General features: G+C 43.4%; 1 protein-coding gene across 6 annotated transcripts in view; it reads left to right on the forward strand.

Moving 5' to 3' along the window:
• The window catches only part of LOC111242855 (band 7 protein AGAP004871-like), a 115,298-nt gene that overhangs the window by 63,055 nt on the left and 33,565 nt on the right, over positions 1 to 18,678 (forward strand). For all 6 annotated transcript variants that reach the window (XM_086978111.1, XM_086978113.1, XM_086978114.1 and 3 more), the window contains 3 exons: positions 586 to 756; positions 8,875 to 8,957; positions 10,651 to 10,854. In XM_086978111.1, the coding sequence (XP_086834237.1) occupies positions 586 to 756; positions 8,875 to 8,957; positions 10,651 to 10,854 (458 nt within the window). The remainder of the gene's footprint in view (positions 1 to 585; positions 757 to 8,874; positions 8,958 to 10,650; positions 10,855 to 18,678) is intronic.

Raw genomic sequence — 18,678 nt, forward strand, 5'->3', positions numbered from 1 at the left:
AAAAGAACGGCTTTTATGTTTTATAATAGATCGGTGTGTTTCTTTAGTCGAAGTTATAGGTACATTTACTCCATAGATCATTTCTGATACGAGTCATATCATTTAGCACGATATGTTATATCGCTACACACAAGAATGCCAAAGTGTTTAGTTCACTGCGTTCGATGCTTCAATAGGGTCAACGAAATAGGAGAATACATGTAGCCGACTCTTTTTTTTTTTAACTTAGCCGACCGATTTTTAATAAACATAAAAGCAAATGACTGCGCCCACAGGTCGGTATGACGTTAAGTCTCTGGCTGTAGCATTTGGAGATTGCTATGTATATACCGTATCACTACATATCTATCCGTAACAGATCTCTGTTTCAGACTGACTGGGCAAAACAGAGGTTTTGAAAATCCACGAGTGTTCATCAAATAAAATAAGTCAGATGCAGATACAAAAAATTACCCAAGTTTAAATCGGGTGTTCATGTCTGCGTATTAGGGCTCGTAAATTTTGAACAGAAGCAGAAAACCTTTTGGATCCTTCAAGCATTGTTCCACATACATTAATCGTCCGTACCTTTCCGCTTGCTTTCAGCCTCAAATAGTACGGGATACTGTACAAAAATCTTAACGGTGTTCTCGATACTTGTGATCGGGGCGACGTTCCCATTTTCGCTATGTCTGTGTATCAAGATCGTGCAGGAGTACGAGCGAGCCGTCATCTTTCGACTAGGTCGCCTACTTCAAGGAGGCGCCAAAGGACCAGGTATGTAAGCTTTTTAAGGCCTGAAAGACCTCGTGCTTTTAGCTACAGTACAAACCAAATGTATTGATGAGCATAAAGCTTTTTCTTAGATAATATTGCCCTACCTTCTGCTAAACAAAACTAGGCTGTTACGTTCAGTGTTACCAGACGGGTTATATATTGCTTCAGACCTGCCTTCTACAGGTACTATTATAATAGTTATTTCAGGATGTTACATTCGGTATTGCATTACTGGCTCCCATTGTGAAAATTAAGTGTCTACGCCCGGTTTCAAACATAGAATATTCTATGTGTGCTTAAGTTTAGTAAACAAACGAGCCGTTACTGCTTGTTTGTCTGCTAAGCTTAGTCGTAAACTGGTAATATTCTTCTACAACTACAACTACTGCTACTACCAAAAAAAAAATCGCAGCTAGCTTACTTCTATTCAATTCGCTATATTGGTACCAAATTATACCACAGTCTGTCATAAATGGGAAGCTTTTCTACGCAAGTAGGACCCTTTAAACAATGCGCGCTAAACGGTTTTTTCTTTAGAAAAGCCAAGAATAGAGCTCTTCGGTCGAACGGACAGCAGGCTTTCCGCTGATACCTTTCCGATTTCGGGCACAGATAGTCGCTTAGTATGATTAATTTATTATTTACAGTCTGCGTATGTATGTCGCCTGGGTTTGGCAGCTTATGACAGAAATACGTAGTTTTCTACTATGTACCAGCTATGACAAGGTATAGGTTGGAGAGAAAATTGAGAAAAGAGTCAATCCTTGGAAAGGGTCATATACACATTTACATTGGTACGCGCACTCTGGCGACATGAAAGACAGGCAGATGAACGCCTGTAACGTTAATAGTTTCTCTAAGGTGTACGCTTGATTGCGACCTGCATTTCAGCGACGTTTCGCTACGTTTACGCTTACGCTTGGTTTTGGTATCGCATGAAGGATGTCCGACACCACTGCAATACATCAGGAACAAATTTTAGTGTACCTCATTCGACAAAGAAAAAAAAAAATATATATATATATATATAGAAAGAGAGAGAGGGTAAAGAATCCGAACAAGAAACAGCAGCTATTTCGGACGTGGTTAAGGTATAAAAGCTGCAACTGCTATCAGATGTAACGTCAGTCTCGGATCAGCAGCGTAGGTCTTGACAAGTTGGTGGCAACGATGGAACCCGTGTTCGGTTAAAAGTATTGAAGCAGCTAAACGACAAAACCTGGACACAGACCGGCTATTCGAAGACCGGGCCAGGAACGGGAAGTCCACGGCTGCCGCAAGAGGCAGGCCACTCTCGTTAGGATAGTCAAACCACGGTCTACGTAATCACCAACCTCAAAGCAAAGGATGTAAAAGGGACTAAACAATGAAGGGTTAGTTCCGATGGGAAAAGGCTTGACCGACAATAGAGACCAGACGTGTGCCCTGCGGGGAATCAGCCGTCATATGACCTACAAAGTTATTAGATCCAGACCGTAAAGGTTGCAGGAGGACGATGTTGAGGACGTATTACAACAATGAACGAAGTGCGGAGACTCTAGGATTATTGAAGGATTGTAGAGACGGTTAGATAGGTGGCCAGCCGGAAAACGTTGTGACAAAGGTGCAAGACCATTGGTTACTGCGAAAGGCGCAATCAAGCGAGAGATATGCAAATGCTGTGTGGGAGCAGCATAGCTGCTAGGGATAACCGAGTGCTATGGTCAATTTAAACAATATATAGCTGCTAGTTTAGACGAAGTTAAACTATAAAGGTTCTGATCAATATATTGTCAGTCTCCGACCAATGACTTTCGCTATATATATATACATACATTTGGGCGTCTCTACGCACGCTTATTAATAAGCTTGCAACCTGCAATGAGATAAGGCAAAATTCAAATGAAAGATGTTGAGACGCCGGATTCTGTCTAACATTGGCAGCGTTGTCAGTGTAAACCCTACGTCCTTAGAAGGATCAGCGAATATCAGCTAGACACTGCATTTGGGATTTTATGGGTTACAAATTGACACACAAGCTTTACCACTATCCGGCCACCTATTGATATTCGTATAAAGTAGGCTATTCAAAAATAAAAAAAAATTGTGTGCCACGAATACGTGTGATGGTACCTACAGCCCAGATATCATTAGAAAAAATACTAAATAATAAACTATTGAAAAACTAGATCCATAAACGTTCACCTAAAACAAGTGGTGCGGCCGCTACGTCTAACAGAACCATCAAGCATTACCATAGACGGTCGGTTCTCAGCATGCAAATGGGTATGTTTACGCCCAATTTCAGCCCTTTTTTTGTAGTGATGTGGGCATGTTTATCCCGAATCGCAACCCTCCTTTTTATAGTAATGTCGGAAGAACTTTTGGGTACGATCAGCAAGAAAAATACAGTCTCCGGTAGTTTCAATGCACTGTTTCGTTACTGTGTGGGATTAAAAACGATAGATTACCTCTTATACTGCTAGGATTTGCAAACAAACATGCTAGTACCACAGTGTTTTGAAAACACTAAGTTCCATCTATCAGCACTAAAGTAGTCTTACTCGTTTCCGATTTAATTATTGCCATTTACTATTGTTATACTTTTGCAGAAGTATTTGTGCGCAAAGGATATATTCCTCGAATGAGAATAACATACGAGACGAATTTCTGTCTCTTACATCATTCCCTCACGAAATAATCTTACACCAACCTATGCTCCGCCAGCTTCTCTCCGCTCGAGTTTTGTATAACACTGCTATTAGTAGAGTCGGTCCCATCTCTTCTGTATCTATGCTCTTCTGTAGCAATCCGAGCATGCATATATATATATATACGCAGACATCTATATAGCTCTTGTTATTTTTGACGACCGCGACAATCTCTGCCGTCAGCGAGCCAATTGTTTCAAACTAGCTATAACCCTCAGTAAATCTAACGAACTAATTCTCTGAAGAAAGGGCTGGTAAAACAATAGACTTCGACCCGTTTCAGTATTTACCGCTTTACCGATCACCATCTTTTTCTCCTCCTTTTAATAGCAGGGAATTGCAAAAAATGCAAAACCGTTTTCATTTTATGACTATCTATGTGTTTTAGCTTTTGTCTTCGACAGAAAAGTGTACGTGTAAGTTTTACGCTTTTGTAGATCGATGACCTTCCTTGTCCATCACACTTTTTCTCCAAACAGCCAATTAAGCCAGTCCGCTTTGCATTGTTGCGCATTAAGGAGCCAGCAATAACCGTACTAAGCAGCGCCGGCTGCTACTGCTGGGAACGGTAGTTTCTCTATCGACGGGGAAGAAATTGAACTCAACCCACTTCGTCGAGGGGGATGGGGGTAAGTTCCCGTTTTCCGGTTGCTTATCCTCACTTTATTAGAGCTTTTTTTCGCCCGCTTCGCGGTGTCACTCCTTGGATGCAGGAAGCAAGTGTTACTGTTGCCGCTGCTACTATTGCTATCGTCTCGGCAGCTTTAATTTATGAATGTATTATCAATGCTACTCTAGTCATTGATGCTACTCAGCAGTAGAAGCACCATAATGAGAGAATGCCGCGATGCACGTACAGAAGGTCAGCGGCAGTAGCATCAGCGTTAGCAGAGGGGTCTGTCGAGCACCCTCGAGCATCATCGCCTTCTATGACTGTAGGGAAAGGGCGAAAAGGTGGAAAAGAGGACGAAGGTCACCAAGCGAGGTTTACAGTGAGACTGCTAGAATGCAATCACTAAGAACTGAACGTCTGTTACCGCGGCAGACTGTAGGAAAACGATGGAGCAAAGAGGCAAGGAAAGACTAGCCAGCATTTCGCAGACATGTTCCTATTGTATATTTCTTTTTTCTGTATATTAAGCCCAAACGACGGGGGCTCTGAGGGGTGACAGTGTCGCATCATTCATTCGTTCAGCAAGAAAGTGTAAGAAGCGCATGGCGTTATCCAGAAAATTACTTCCTTTCCGTTGCCTCTACCTCTTTTTTCACTTCCTTGTTACGCTTCCCGCCTCACTGCTAGCCTGCGGGGTCCTAGTATGGCCTAGCTTGGCCATGTTGCTTGCTCGCTTGTATAGCTTATATCGTAGCGTCAGCCTGTTCCTACAGCAGCGCCACCAGTAGCGCAGAGAGCAGCAACACCGTTAAAACAATAACAAAAGCAACGGCGATAAAACCCAGAAAGATGCCTAACGGCAATATTGCTGTTACTTGCCATTTTTTCATCTGTCAATATAGCCCACAGACAACCGCCTTGATATAATTCATGGACTCGGTTATGAGTAGGCTGAGTATACGAGGAGCCGCCAATCAGAAAAAAAAACTTACAATTCAGACAAGCAACATGAAACAAGGTCATTTTTTATATTTCCACATGCTAAGCAGCTATTGGCAATATTGAGACGGATAGCATCTGATTACTTGCCTGGTCAATGCAATGGAGGTTTCCTCTGAGTTCATTGAAATTGGTGGAGTTGCAAAAAATTCTTGCAGAGTTTTCATATAACAGAAAATATCTATGGCATATGGCACGGAGCTCATTATAAGAGAGAGACAATCTGCTAGAAAATGTATATGCGACCTATGTTCGATTCCATCATTTGACACTACGTTATTATCGTTTCATTGGCTAGTTGCGTTGTTTGCAAACTGCGTTAGTTGCGTTACTGGGAAATTTCAACGTTACCGTATAACCTTAGCGTACCGACGTAAAGCCCTCGTGTTATGATAAAAAACCTCATATCACGTATTCTGAAACAAAATACTTAAACCGGAACCAGGAGGCCCTTTATCTTGGAGGAGGTAAGCGAACATTATGTAAGAACATTAACTGAGTGAGGTGGCCTCTTGTAATTAGCTTTCAATACTTTATATCACAGTTAGTGCCTATACCTACACCTCGCCAGTGCTGCCCCTTCTTTTGTGTTTATCGGGTTTGAATACCTATTTTTATAAATTGTCCTCTTTTGTACGAAAAATAAATAAATAAGACTATGATAATTTTAAAGTGACCAGATTTCTGATGCTTCTCTATGAATTCGATTTAGACAAAGTTACTTGATTGATCAAAATTGTTTCATACTACATAATCAGTCATTTACAACTACGCTTAAATCAATCAGAACTGATTGACATGATAGCGATCCTATTATTTTACAGCCCAGTGTGTAATTAGTGCTATGTATTTGGCTGAAAGGTGCGTCAGTGAAATAGGCCAGTTGCAAGGACGTTATATTGAGACTAGCGCAATGCCCGACTAGTACTGGCGACTAGTTTTGAACAAACAGAAGGTCCTTAACAAATCCGAATAGAAAAAAGGTAAATTATCGGAAGTTTGAGCTACTCGTCCTGTGCATTGTACTGGGTAATATTACACATATCGTTGAAACAAAAGCCCCTGCCAGGTCGTACCCCTAATAGTACCAACATGAGGTGGAGAACAGACAAATGATAAAGGCCGCTTTATGCCTCGGACGTTTTCTCGCGCTTAATGTCCCTTTTTGATGATTCGCTAAACCTTTGCTTATTGTTAGCACTACATACGGGCCGCTGAGGAGGGATTGACCTACTCAAGGACGTGTACACTAACATCGATGGAAAGCGAGAGACGGGGATCCATGAGTCCTGCATCAGGATCTCGGTTCAGGGTACGACGAGCATACAGCCACGTCCGTCCAGTAGGGGTGGCCCACACACAAGATGCCTTCATACACCGGGGTGCTTCCTGTTGATTCAACCGCTAACGAAAACTCGGCCAAAGATGAACTTCTGTTTTAAAATGGAGGACTTTTTACGAGAATGTCGTAACATTGCTAGCATCGAATAATGTTGTATGCGTGTGTATACCTGTTTATATGCACGGTCGAGGCGTGAAAAACAACTTCACCGTGCATCTGACCGCGCTTCTTTGCTGTGTGTCCGAGTGTTGAAAACTGAAGTCAATAGGCTAATGGTAGGCGTCGGTTTGCGCTTAGGGTAGTAACACCTTCTCGTATATCTCTCGTCGTCGCCGACAGCGACATCCGTTTCCGTTTGTTGCTCCATCGACTGCACTAAAATTCGCATATGCTCTCAACCTACTGTTCATGGCTTAGTCTTGCCATTTTGTTCGATGGTTCGTTGTGTGCTTCTTGCTATAGCGGTGTTGAAAAATCAGCCAGCCATCAGAGTTGCTCGCTCGTTATTTTCTTGTACAGAAGTGAGGAGACAAAACTGGAAGCAGCAGGTTCCCAGCCGAAGAGGGATGGCAAAGACTCTGAGATGACGCACCTGAAGAGAGGAAAAAGGCCGGAAGAAAATGAAGATATCGCGGAAGGAGACACGTAAAGGGATGAGCTTTAGAACAAAATCGAGGAGAACTAAACCGTGGAAAAATAGAGACAGTAGTAGAGCTGCGGACGAAAGGCGTACCGTTTAGTTGCGATAGGAGGTTACGTGCGACTGCACCGCTTCTGAAGTAACGTCCTGGGTCAGTCTAGCCACAGCCACCATTCATTCAAGAAATGAGGACGTCAAGCATTTATAACGATATAGTTATTTAGTTGGTTATTAGAATCATGTTGGAAAACGCACAAAGGGCTTTATTTACCTCTCTGACATATTAGTCATTCCGGCTAAACGGGTTTTATACAAGGCAAATCTGCTACCCGGTCACTTGCTTACTCTCGGCCACGCCAAATCGGCCCACTTTAAAAGGCGAGAGAAGCTACAATTACCAGAGTCTTCCTTTCATTTCGCTATCATCCCGTTCATAATAACTGCTCATCATGTAGGTGGTCAATGACGCGTTAAACACACCAAACTAGCGTTTTTCTGTGAGTAACCCAACCTAGAAGTAAAACGACTTGCAGTGCTAGTGGGGCTCTGCCACTCTCGTTACGTAACTCAGCTTAACGGCCCATTAAAAGGACGCCTGTTAGGTCACGCACTTTTCGAGCACCAGTTCAGTGTTTCAGCTCGTCGTTCTCATATATATATATATATATATATATATATAGCAGAAACTTAGAGCTCAAAGTTCAGTAACAACATTGCTAGATCACCTAGTCCTTTTTCGTTACTCTTGTTCGAGGTGAGATCTCTTTACTGTGCACCCGTAGAAGCTGCTGGTACAGCAGCACTAGAAAGACCCGATAGCAGAAGCGGCTTCGACTGGCAAGTCCGAAAACACGACCATTTTTTATGGTGAGATCTCATTCCCTCAATGCTCAACGCCGCACCATGTCTCCAGCCGATCCAGTTCATTATGATCAAGAGCAGCATTAAAAGCAAGTTTGCAGCATTTGAAACAAACAGTATTTGACTAAACAAGCTCCGTCTTTGGCTTTGCGGGGTTCTGTCATCATTTAATAACTATCGATGAGTAATGGTGGCTAACAACCTGGTCAGCCAGCATCATTAACAACGGCATTGTTTTCGCTACCGACACTACTAACTTCACAAATCCCCTCGGTGTGTGCCGCACAGGTGTTATCCCTGACTCCTACCGCGATCTGTCTTCTGACCTGCTCGGCCATCGTATCTGGCCTGGTCGCTAATCAGCTGCTCTTTATCCCAATTAACAAACGGCAGGTTCTCTCTTGAATACCAATACTCTGTAATTTTGTAAACAGCAGCCAGTGAAGTCAGTTAACGAACGTATTGCAAGCCGGGCAAACGGGAGTCAACGCAGGCAAAAATACAGGAAATAATGTCGAGAGGTATGGAGCGTATGGCATTCAAACAAGTTCGTTAGCAGCTACACCAGTGCTAGTACTAATATTCTAGCATAATGGAATTAGTACCAGAGGCTGCAAAGCTGAAAGGCGATGCTAGCGAACACATAAGCCTTTTCTAGTCGCTTTGAGGCTCCAACCTCTGTTGCCCTTGGTCTCACACAACACGTTGCACACGGTGGCAAATCGCGGCAAGGGAAGAGACGTTGCTGCCAGTTATGTCTAATATTCCCGTCTTGTGCACTTGAATGGGCAGAGAATATAACTGCACTAAGTTGGTAGGCGGAAGTTGTGCTCATGCCTGCATGACCATAATATGGATACAAAGAACAGGTAGTTATATATCAACTTGTTTCGCTTTACTTAAAAAGAGACATACAATTACCATTTATGTTTCTGCTTTGTTTATTTTTGTTTCTGCCCTTTCTGTCTCACAGGTTTGTTCTTTATCATCCCGTGCATCGACACCTACAGCAAGGTTGATCTCCGTACTGTGTCTTTTGACGTGCCACCTCAAGAGGTAAGTGGTTTAAAATACTATTCTGTAGCACATTTAACTGCCGCTGATTTCGCAACAACGGCACTGTTATTTCACAGTAACGTTACGACTATATTCATTTCCTAAATGTGAAGCAAATTTACATATACAGAACGGCATAGTCAGTCGGGTGAGACTGTGTTAACCTGCTAAACAATGATCGCTACCTAATAGTGACTAACGGTAAGCACGACATTCGTTATACAGGTTAGAGGTGCTTATGTGTGGAAAGGGCAATCTGTTTTCGCAATCTGATTTCCTCGTTCTTCGAGTTGTTCAATAAGAGTGCTATTTGTTCGCTTTGTTGGGCATTGCTTGCCGGCCGACCCTACATCCAGGTCGTTCGATGCTTGCCTTTTACTGATTCACACGAAGTGTAGGGAAATAAGGGTCGAAATCGTGATGATGCTTCCTCTTTCCCTTCGGCGTAATAACTTTTGCTTCTACTTTCACGCATGGGGCGCGCTTTCGCTGCTGCTACAACTGATGTTGTTCGGTTAAAGAGATATGAACAGCAACGAGTATCATCTTGGCCCTTTTTTGACGATTCTAATGTTGCTGCGTCTGATAAGAAGCAGAAAGTACTATGGAAACTGCGAGGGCGTTTTATTTGTCGATAGAAAAAAAATCAAGGGCGATGCGTAAAAAGGCAACATTGACGAAGAAGAAAACGAAGGAAGAAGGACATTAAAAAGGGCTGTTATTATTGTCAAAGATGCAAAGCCCTTCGTGAGTTTCCCGCTATGGGCGGGTTGCGGTCATACGGGCAGACTGCGACAGCAGTTAGCAATTGGCAAACATGAGACGGTGACGCTGCTGGCGATAACTGTCGTAGGCTTCCCGGAATGAAAAGATGTAACTGTATTCTAGTTGAGCGATTTTTGCTGTTGTTAATGCTGTTGCAGTGACTGTTACTGTTGCTGCGTTTATTTCTGAGATTGCAGCCAGCCAATTTTTTCCGTTACTTGTCTTCACAACAAGACATAGACCGCAGTAGCACGGACGTGTGCTGTTCCATTACCAGTATCTGTGAGGTTATTTTTTAGGTTACTCCCACTGCTATAATTGGTTCTGCTACTACTGGTGTCGCAACGATGGGAGTGATAATGATCCTTAGGATTAACCCTTAGGAAAAGTTCCATCGCCACGGATTTGACGGTTCTTCTAGATAGTTTTGACATGAAAAATAAAGGATCTGGGTCTGGAGTTGGATTGCGTTGGATGTTGGGCTGCTTTACTGTGCAGTGGCTGATCATAGTTATCATCGAGTGTCATGCAGATGCATGGGCAGGCGCACAAGCATTTAAACCGCTAGGTCCAAACAATCCCCCAAGCCACTTTCAGATCCAGTGGTATCCACACAATTACACTCATCGTAGCAAGCTGCGATGTATGACATTGATGCCTAGCAGTGAATTTCCGCAGGAGTTTCATAGATTGCCGCAAACAGAGGATATATTGTGCGATAAGACCGGTAGCGGAAAAAGGGCGGACTCTAGGCTCAAGAACAGACATAACAGTTCACGCAGTTCCTGGTTTATTTTAATCACATTCACTGTTGGCTCTAGCTCAAACTGTCGTAGTTTTGCTGCTGCTACTGAACTAAATTTTTGGTCCATGCGTTCATTCATAGCTTATTTTCTGCCCTTTCTTTTGGCCTGACTTCGACTTACAGATACTCTCAAAGGACTCCGTGACGGTGGCTGTAGACGCTGTCGTATACTACCGCATCAGCAATGCCACAATCGCCATCACAAACGTGGAGGACTACGGTCACTCCACTCGCCTGCTGGCCGCCACCACCCTTCGAAACGTCCTCGGAACCAAAAACCTCTCGGAGATCCTCTCCGAGCGCGAGTCCATCTCGCATGTAATGCAGGTAAGCAAGCATAATTTTTATATCATGATACGATCATATAAATAAACTCTTAACGAAGGGGCATTTCATTTGTGTACCATAGCAGAGTATGTAATGTATATAGAATCCACGTATTAGGTTCTACTACATCTAAATGTAAGTAGCTGATACATAAATTCGATGAGTACCCTAAAAATCTCTCAAACTTATTAAAAAAAAAAAAAAAATTTAACCTAGTATTTGATTGATATCCATATTATTATATTATTATTGTATATATCTGTGTGCAGCTAGGACTCTAGGCTAAATAGGTTTTACGAAAGTATAAGCTCGTTGATATTTTAAACATTGATATACCTGTGCTAAGCCGAAGCTGTGAAGAAACACCTAGCGTGCCCGTTATTACTATTATTATTACCATAAACGGTAGCGTTTGAACGTGTAACATGGGGTTGTTGTGAGATAAGAACAAATTTATGTACTATTGGATTCCGTTTACGTTGGTAACATTTTAAGCCGCTTCTGCTAAGACCTACTCTAAACGAGGAATGAAGGAAACGGTATCTTGCTAACACAACTGAGCTAAAATTGACGTTCGCGCTTAGAAGCTTTCCAAACGATCATTGACTGCTGAAACGAGCTCGTAGCGCTAAGATTCTTTAGTATAGCCTAAAGCTGCAGATTTATATTCGTTTGTTCCGTAATCAGCAGTTCATTGTTTGTGTAACTTAAAGTAAATACGTTAAAAAAAAAGTATTTTTTTATAGAGTTGAAGTCGTGCAAAAACAATTTGTCCACGTTTTAGTACAATCACACTCTGGCCTGAGACAGCCTCCGATCTATCGATCCAAAAAATGTAGAACACCCTTGCGAGCTATCGACAATTTACTATCATTCGGCCATTAAGGCCACCTGTGATGCTGGCACCGATACTGAGTATCGGAAGCCGTGCGAAGGTAGATCTCTATCTGCTGAATAGTTGGCATGAGACCTAGACACGGTTTTCGGTCCTATCGGGTCTCCTCCTTGTTGCCGCCCGTCCGTCTTTTAGACCGCCTGTTTGGACTTTACGAGCCTCGCGAGTTCGTTGGCGAATACACGACATGGGTGTGGGCAGGGAGTTGCCCCTCGAGATCGACGTCGATGGTTTCCATAACAATATCTTTTATATAGTTGATACAGCCTCCATTGCAGCAACATAATACTATAACGCAAACTAAAAGCCATTATGAATCGCTTGCTGCAAGAACGATAAAACAGGACTTCTAGACTTCTAGGACAGATAGCTTTATCTGTGTGCCCTTGTTGGCAACATAAACCTGTGGCTTTTTATTGTTACCTATTGTCCTGCCTCCAGTGTCTGAACACTTAAATTATATTAATGGTCTTATCCAAATGAATCTGATTACACCACAGCGTCGCTCCGTGAAACGGTGCGCAAACTAAAGTCTTTGGCGTCATTATCGTGTTGTCTACGTTTTCTTAGTTAGGATACACTTGACAACAATTTTGAAAGAAGATGTCCTTGTTTGGCTTAAGCTACCAATTCTTCTGCGACGTTGTTGCAGTCTTCTGTCCTTGTTTTCTTTGATGCCCATCGAGCTTTGGAGGTCCCTTAGTAATTTCCCTTATTTGCACTTAATGGTCTGCAGGCGGATTGGCAGTAGCGTAATGCCGTCGTTGTCGCCGATCTCCGCAGAGGCCTTGGTCTGCCCTCGTCATCGATATCATCGTCGTATCATTTCGCACGAAACCTATTATTCTTCGTATCTAACCGTCCTGATGTTAAAAACAGTAGAATTCAACAAGAAAGGGCTTTATACAAATACAACGGGCTGGCAACTTTTCACTGTTTTGTTTGTATCGAAATCGAAAGGATTACAGCCCATACCCGCCCGGACACTCGCAGTCGCTGAATGCTACCATCGACAGCAGCAGTAGCATTCGAAGGCCATGACGACCTTTAAACAATCTCCGAACGCGTTACCAAAAGTACAAGTAAATGCTTTTCGTTTTGCTGTTTCTGTCCCTTTCCTGTTCATAGATAAACAGTGCTGGTTGGGCAAACAAGGCAGTCATCCCGGTTCTAAGCGGCCAAAAACTAATGTTGAGCGAATTGCAACCTTATGTGTAGATCGGTCTGGTGCGTTATGCTTAGGCACAAACTGAGACCTGGTACCCCCTAAGACACGCTTTCTCTCTCGGCTCTGATCGGCAGCATAAGACATCGTTTAGGATGAATTCAGGTCGTCATCGACAGCGTGCTAGTGGTACCGTGTCAACCACCGTCACCTTTGTTTCTCATGGCTCTGCTGCAATTTTCAGCTCTATTGCATGCGGCTGGGCTTGCAGCCGATGAAAACAACATTTCTGGCGGTAGTGATGGTATATACGGGGTTTGCAGCCTCCATTTAGAGTTAGAAAGGGCCAGCTTCTTCATTTTCTATGTCGGTCGCTTGGTCGTTTGGTCGGTTGAACATGTTTTTCATGCGCTATCCTTTATATTGCCCTCTCTAAGCACGTATCTCGTTTAAGAGACGGCCGCGAAAAAGCCAGGTCCTGACCTCGAGTTTAGCTGTAACCACTGGCTGTATCAATAGCGCCACTGCCGTACGACCTCTTCTAAACAATGCCGCCCGTTTGCCGACCGCTAGCCTTCCGGTTGGCCTACGTCCATCCCGTTCGGCCGTTCGTGTCTTCATTGGTCCTAGTCCAATTCCTCTTTGCTCTACTTGTTTCAGTCCTATAAAGCGACTTTCTGCAAAGCGCAATTCAATTGTCCGGCGGTCGTTCTGGGGTGGCTATAGTACTCGCGGATAACAATTTTCTCGTCCTTGTCAAGAGAAAGTTTCCAACATCGCGACCGTTCAGCGGCGACAATGGTGGGCGGCGCTACTGGCAGGGGTTAGCTACAACATTGGCAGGAGCCATGGTAAGACAGGCCTGTGAAAGCAACCACGTGCTCATTCCGCTGCGAGACTATAGCTCAACGTTTTTCAGACGCTTACTTTCTCCAGTTTCTCTGTTTCTGCTTTCTTCGTCTTTTGCTTGCGATTCGTACATCTGCATCCAATATGAGTCTGCGCTTGCCGGCGTCTGTCCATTTATCAACATGCGTCGTTCGAATGACAGAGGCAAGAATCGCGTCACGAACGGCGAGGGGGGCGTAGCAGAGGCGTCCGGAGCAAACGTCGGGACATAGCGGCAACAGAAGCAACTAACGGGGTCATATCTCCAAATTAACTTATATATATTCACCCTATTGTTCATTTCCGCATTCATGAGGTCTTCATTGTGAACAAGAACGTTCCTGCATGGCGATTTACTGGGCCGTAAAAAAACCGAAGTCTTCCTTCTTCACTCATGTATCTCTTCCTGTTAGCGTTGATGAAGATGGCGAGAGTCGTAGCGGTGATTTTTATTGGGACTGAAATAAACGCCGGGCTTTGTTTAGTATACTAATCATTAAAGTACGATTGCATTATGACTCGTTGGCTACGTACGCATGTATGATACAACGCGCACAAACTTAACAGCTATAAAAGTGATACATGTTAATACACGTGATCGAGCTATGACGATGTTTGTCAAGTCACTTAACATATCACAAACGATGTAAATTAATCTTTTTTTTGCCTTCCGATTTACGTCTCGTAGGGCAACATTACTCGCAGCCATGAGCACAAATATCCTTAGCAAAAACTCAGGGAAATTATGATGCTACTACACCGCTTGTAACTCTGAAATTAACCGGCAATATCCGTTATATCATAATAGACCCTTCTTTAATCTAATGTCACTTAAGTCTTCATATCCACATTGATGGTCGAATCTATGAGGAAATGATAAAAGTTAATTCTCACGATTATATGAGACAACTTCGTTAAGTAACGTAGGGAGTATAATAGCTTCGAAGCACACCCTCTCTAAGTTTCCAGGCTGTAATTGAGGTGGTGTGAGCCAGTCGTGACTAATCGAATGGGTGCACTGAAACTCGGTCGGCTATCGTCCATTGCAGGCCACTCTATGACACGACACCATACTTTTCTACTACATGTCACCCGATCCACCACGAACGGCAATGTTCCATCTAAGGCGAGTTTTCTGTCTGCTTAGGTTTCTTGAACAGAGTCTTGTAATTGGATAGTAAGCTAAGTAACTGCTGCTGGCTCTAAGGGTCTCTTTGAATGTGTTTCTAAGTTTGACCTGCGTGTTATATATGCCAGCAGTAGTCAGTCATTCATGTCTATCCAGAGTGTAAATTACGTTTTGTAAAATATTGCCTTATAAGGTGAAATTACCGGGAGAGCAGGTTCTAACTAAAGATTCGGACATAGATTGTTGAAGGCAGGGGAAAGGACTGTGTATCGGTGGGAGCGTGGGTTATAGGTGCCACAAGACGACAGGAGACCCTCCAGCAGTTATGGCCAACGGTCAAATGTATCCTGAACCGCTGGATGTACTTACTTTTGAGACTTTGCAAGGTTTTTTGGATTGCCTGGTAGAAAGCGTTCGGCGTACTCCAGTGCCCTCTAATTTTTCTATCAGCACATCCCCGTGCTGCATGGAGTAATAGCAATAATGATAAAAATATGCATAATAACGGGATATTTTATTAGGAACTTGTTCAAACCGCACGGATTGTGCATTGCAGTAAAAAATATATTTGAACTGCATAATTGCAAGTAAGCAATCCAACAACTATTCATTATGCAGATTACTACAAGGTCAACGAAGCATTCCCGTTCACTTTTCGCGTATCACGCTGACATGGCCAAGCCGTAACGAAAATTGGTTTACCCATAGATACGTTTGCATCTAGTCGAGAAATAACCTTACTTAGGCACCATGGGTCGCTGGTTCACAGACCGAGAGACGAGAAAGGACCGAGAAATCATCTCGCACCGGAGACATTGTGTTTCCTGTTGGTTTATTGGCAATCTTCTTTGCGGTCATTACTGATGAATGGTGCATAACCCTTACTGCAGTGTGATGTTGAATATGATGTAAAAATGTTTACCCACTCTATATATTCTTGCTTTGCGTACTTAGTCTTATATAAACAGCTGTATTGTTCTGGACGAACAAAATCTTGTCGTCATAGTTCACGTCAGAGCAATAGGTGACAACAAAGCTTCGCATCACCACATACGTCTACAGGCTTTTAGAACGGATCAAACGAATATACGTTTGCATGCCTAACACAAAAATATATCAGCAGTGTAGAATATATATATATAACGACTAAGTCTAGATATGTAAACGGCAAACTGCTAATTTTGTGTTAATCTGAGGATACCCAGGAAAATTTGTCTTCGCTCGTCTCTATAAAGAGATAGTCATGGAACTGCTCGCAATCGTCCCTGAGATAGTCGGAACTAAGGTAGCTTGCAGATTGGCTTCGTTGGAAGCACTGTGGCTCCAGCGGTAAACTGGTCAAAGGGAGGAGAGCCTTCACTTCTTTTCCTGAGATCCACTGCTTACAGAACTATTGCTCCTGCTGCTGTTGCCCACCTTTGGGGGTTTGAAGTGGACTAAACCTCGAATCCTCTCTACCATTCAACTCCACTAGTGTTTAAGTATTTCTGGACGGAATGGACCTCCTCGAATGCTTGAAGTGATCTGCGTTGCACAGTGGTCCGTCCTTAAATCGCTCTGGGTGTCCTCTTTTCCTCAATTCTTTTCTTTTTTTTTTGACATTGGTCTCCTTATTTTACTAGTGGCCGCAGTGTTCTATTCGCATCGCTTTTCCTTTGATTCTGTGATCGTCGTCCTTTTGAGACGTTAATGTCCCGAGCTTCCACACTCACACTATACTACACTGAAGTTTTTCACATTGGCGACGCGATGGCAGAATCTCTGACCGGCAGAAAGCTTGCAAAGGCCAACGGTGCTTTGCAGCCTAATTCTTTTTCCCTTTTTTTCGGTAAGCTCTCCTGTTAACCCACTACTGTCTTCCCGCGGCGGATCGCTTGTTGTGCCGTTGTGTCCCGTAGGTCTCCTTGTTGAATAAACTTTCCTAAATAGTTTGGCTTTGATTAGAGCGAGAACGCAATAAGGCCTTCGATGGTTAAACCCATTGGGTACCGGTGCCGCTGCTTTTATTTGGACGATTTCTTGCTATTTCCGCGTAATATTCTCAATGCTGGCAACCAGGAAATCAACTAGGCGAACTAGGAGGCAGCTATATTTCTTCCTCCTCTTAGCCCGATTTACGGCTTCATCCTATAAAGACAGATATAACTCATCTTGATTAGAAGGGCCGGTATAGTTTTAGCCGTCAACCATGCGACCTTTAATGGGCTTTGCTGAGGGGAGAAGGGGATCTGTCTACAGCGGCTGTTGTCCTTTGTCCAATGTCAAGCAGCTGATCATCTGACTATGCCATAAGAAAGAACAGAAAAAATGGAATATAGCTAAATATCGATCAATGTGTCTAACTATCTAGTGGCTCTATTTTATGCTGAATGCGGGATAATCGAAAACCTCGTTGCCGCCCCTTTAACTAGCTAGCACTGCACCTGATCCCTAGGCGTTGGGCCACGGAGTCGATTTGTCCACGCATTCTTACAGTATACCCTTGTTTTGGTTATCCCGCTTGTCGGCCTGCTGAATTGCTCTTTTTCACCTCAGCCGTCTAACTTTGCTGTTTTCCTTCAACCTCATTTCAACGCGCGTTTCCCTTTAGACCCCCCTTGATGTGACTGACTGGTTCTCCCTCAAGCATAGCTACAGGTATAGTTGTCTCTGAGACTGGATGCCCTCTTTTCTCCTGGTGCATCTTGTCATTATAAGTTTTAATAACTGCGTAACGTGTGATAACAAAGCGAGACGTTTTCGTTGTAAAAACAGGAACGTTAAAGGGAACAAAAATTGAACTTTTATTCTATTTAGGTTGTCTAGAACCATTTTGAATACATAGGCGCGGCCGATAGAGAAACGGCAGGCTAAGCAACAAGTGCATACGAACTTAATCTGTCTTAAGAGTTTGGACCACAATAATGGGTCAACCGTTTGACGATGTTTTGACCGTTTTTTTGCTTCTGCCTGTGGAAACCAACGTAGAGGAGTTGTTACAATTTGATGTGTTTCAAGACACTTGTACTGGTCGTATTAATCGGAAGGCGTCACGTTATCTTCACTTCTGGCTGTCCGAAGTCGAGAGAAAATAAGTCACTTACAGGATATGGAAGGGTTACTCCGTTTTCGGCCTCTTACTAAATATACACTCGAAGACACAATAGATTTCATAGTAATCAGCTTAAACTAGTCTCTCCGTCTCCCGAAGAGACTATCTGACTCCGTGGAAATTAGGCAAAAGGACAGAGTTGAGTAGAGGATGAAAGCAGGATACGCTGATTAGTTCAATTGAATGGAAAAATGTTTGTCTTGGTCAGTCGTACGCGGCCGACAAGTTTTTCGTTGGAGGATCGTCGTAACGCTCTTTCTGTTTCTTGATAAAGCGTCAGTTATTCGTACTTCTGCCCCATCTGAAGAAAGCGGGGGTGTTATTTAAGGCGTGGTGGGTGGTTTAGTGCTGACGGCCCCAGATAGTTTTTTAGAGGTGCGACTCTGAGCCAACCATAATGGGGTTATGGCCGGACTTAAATATGAAACTTGCTTAGACAATAGAGCATCGTTTGTCTTCATTTACGGCCTGGCACACCGATCTGCCTATCTTCCCGTTCTCTTTCTGTGAGAACTGAATGAACACGACTCCCGCGTACACTCAAAAGCCGATGTGCGGTGATTGAAGGAGCAAATAGTTTTGGCAAGGCGTGCTTTAAAGGTAGCTGAGAGTGTGCTTCATACGATATCGTAGCGTTCGGCCCCGTACCTACCAAC

This window comes from Varroa destructor, unplaced genomic scaffold (genome assembly GCF_002443255.2).
Source record: "Varroa destructor unplaced genomic scaffold, Vdes_3.0 BEIS01000001.1, whole genome shotgun sequence".
Classification (NCBI taxonomy): Eukaryota; Metazoa; Arthropoda; class Arachnida; order Mesostigmata; family Varroidae; genus Varroa; species Varroa destructor.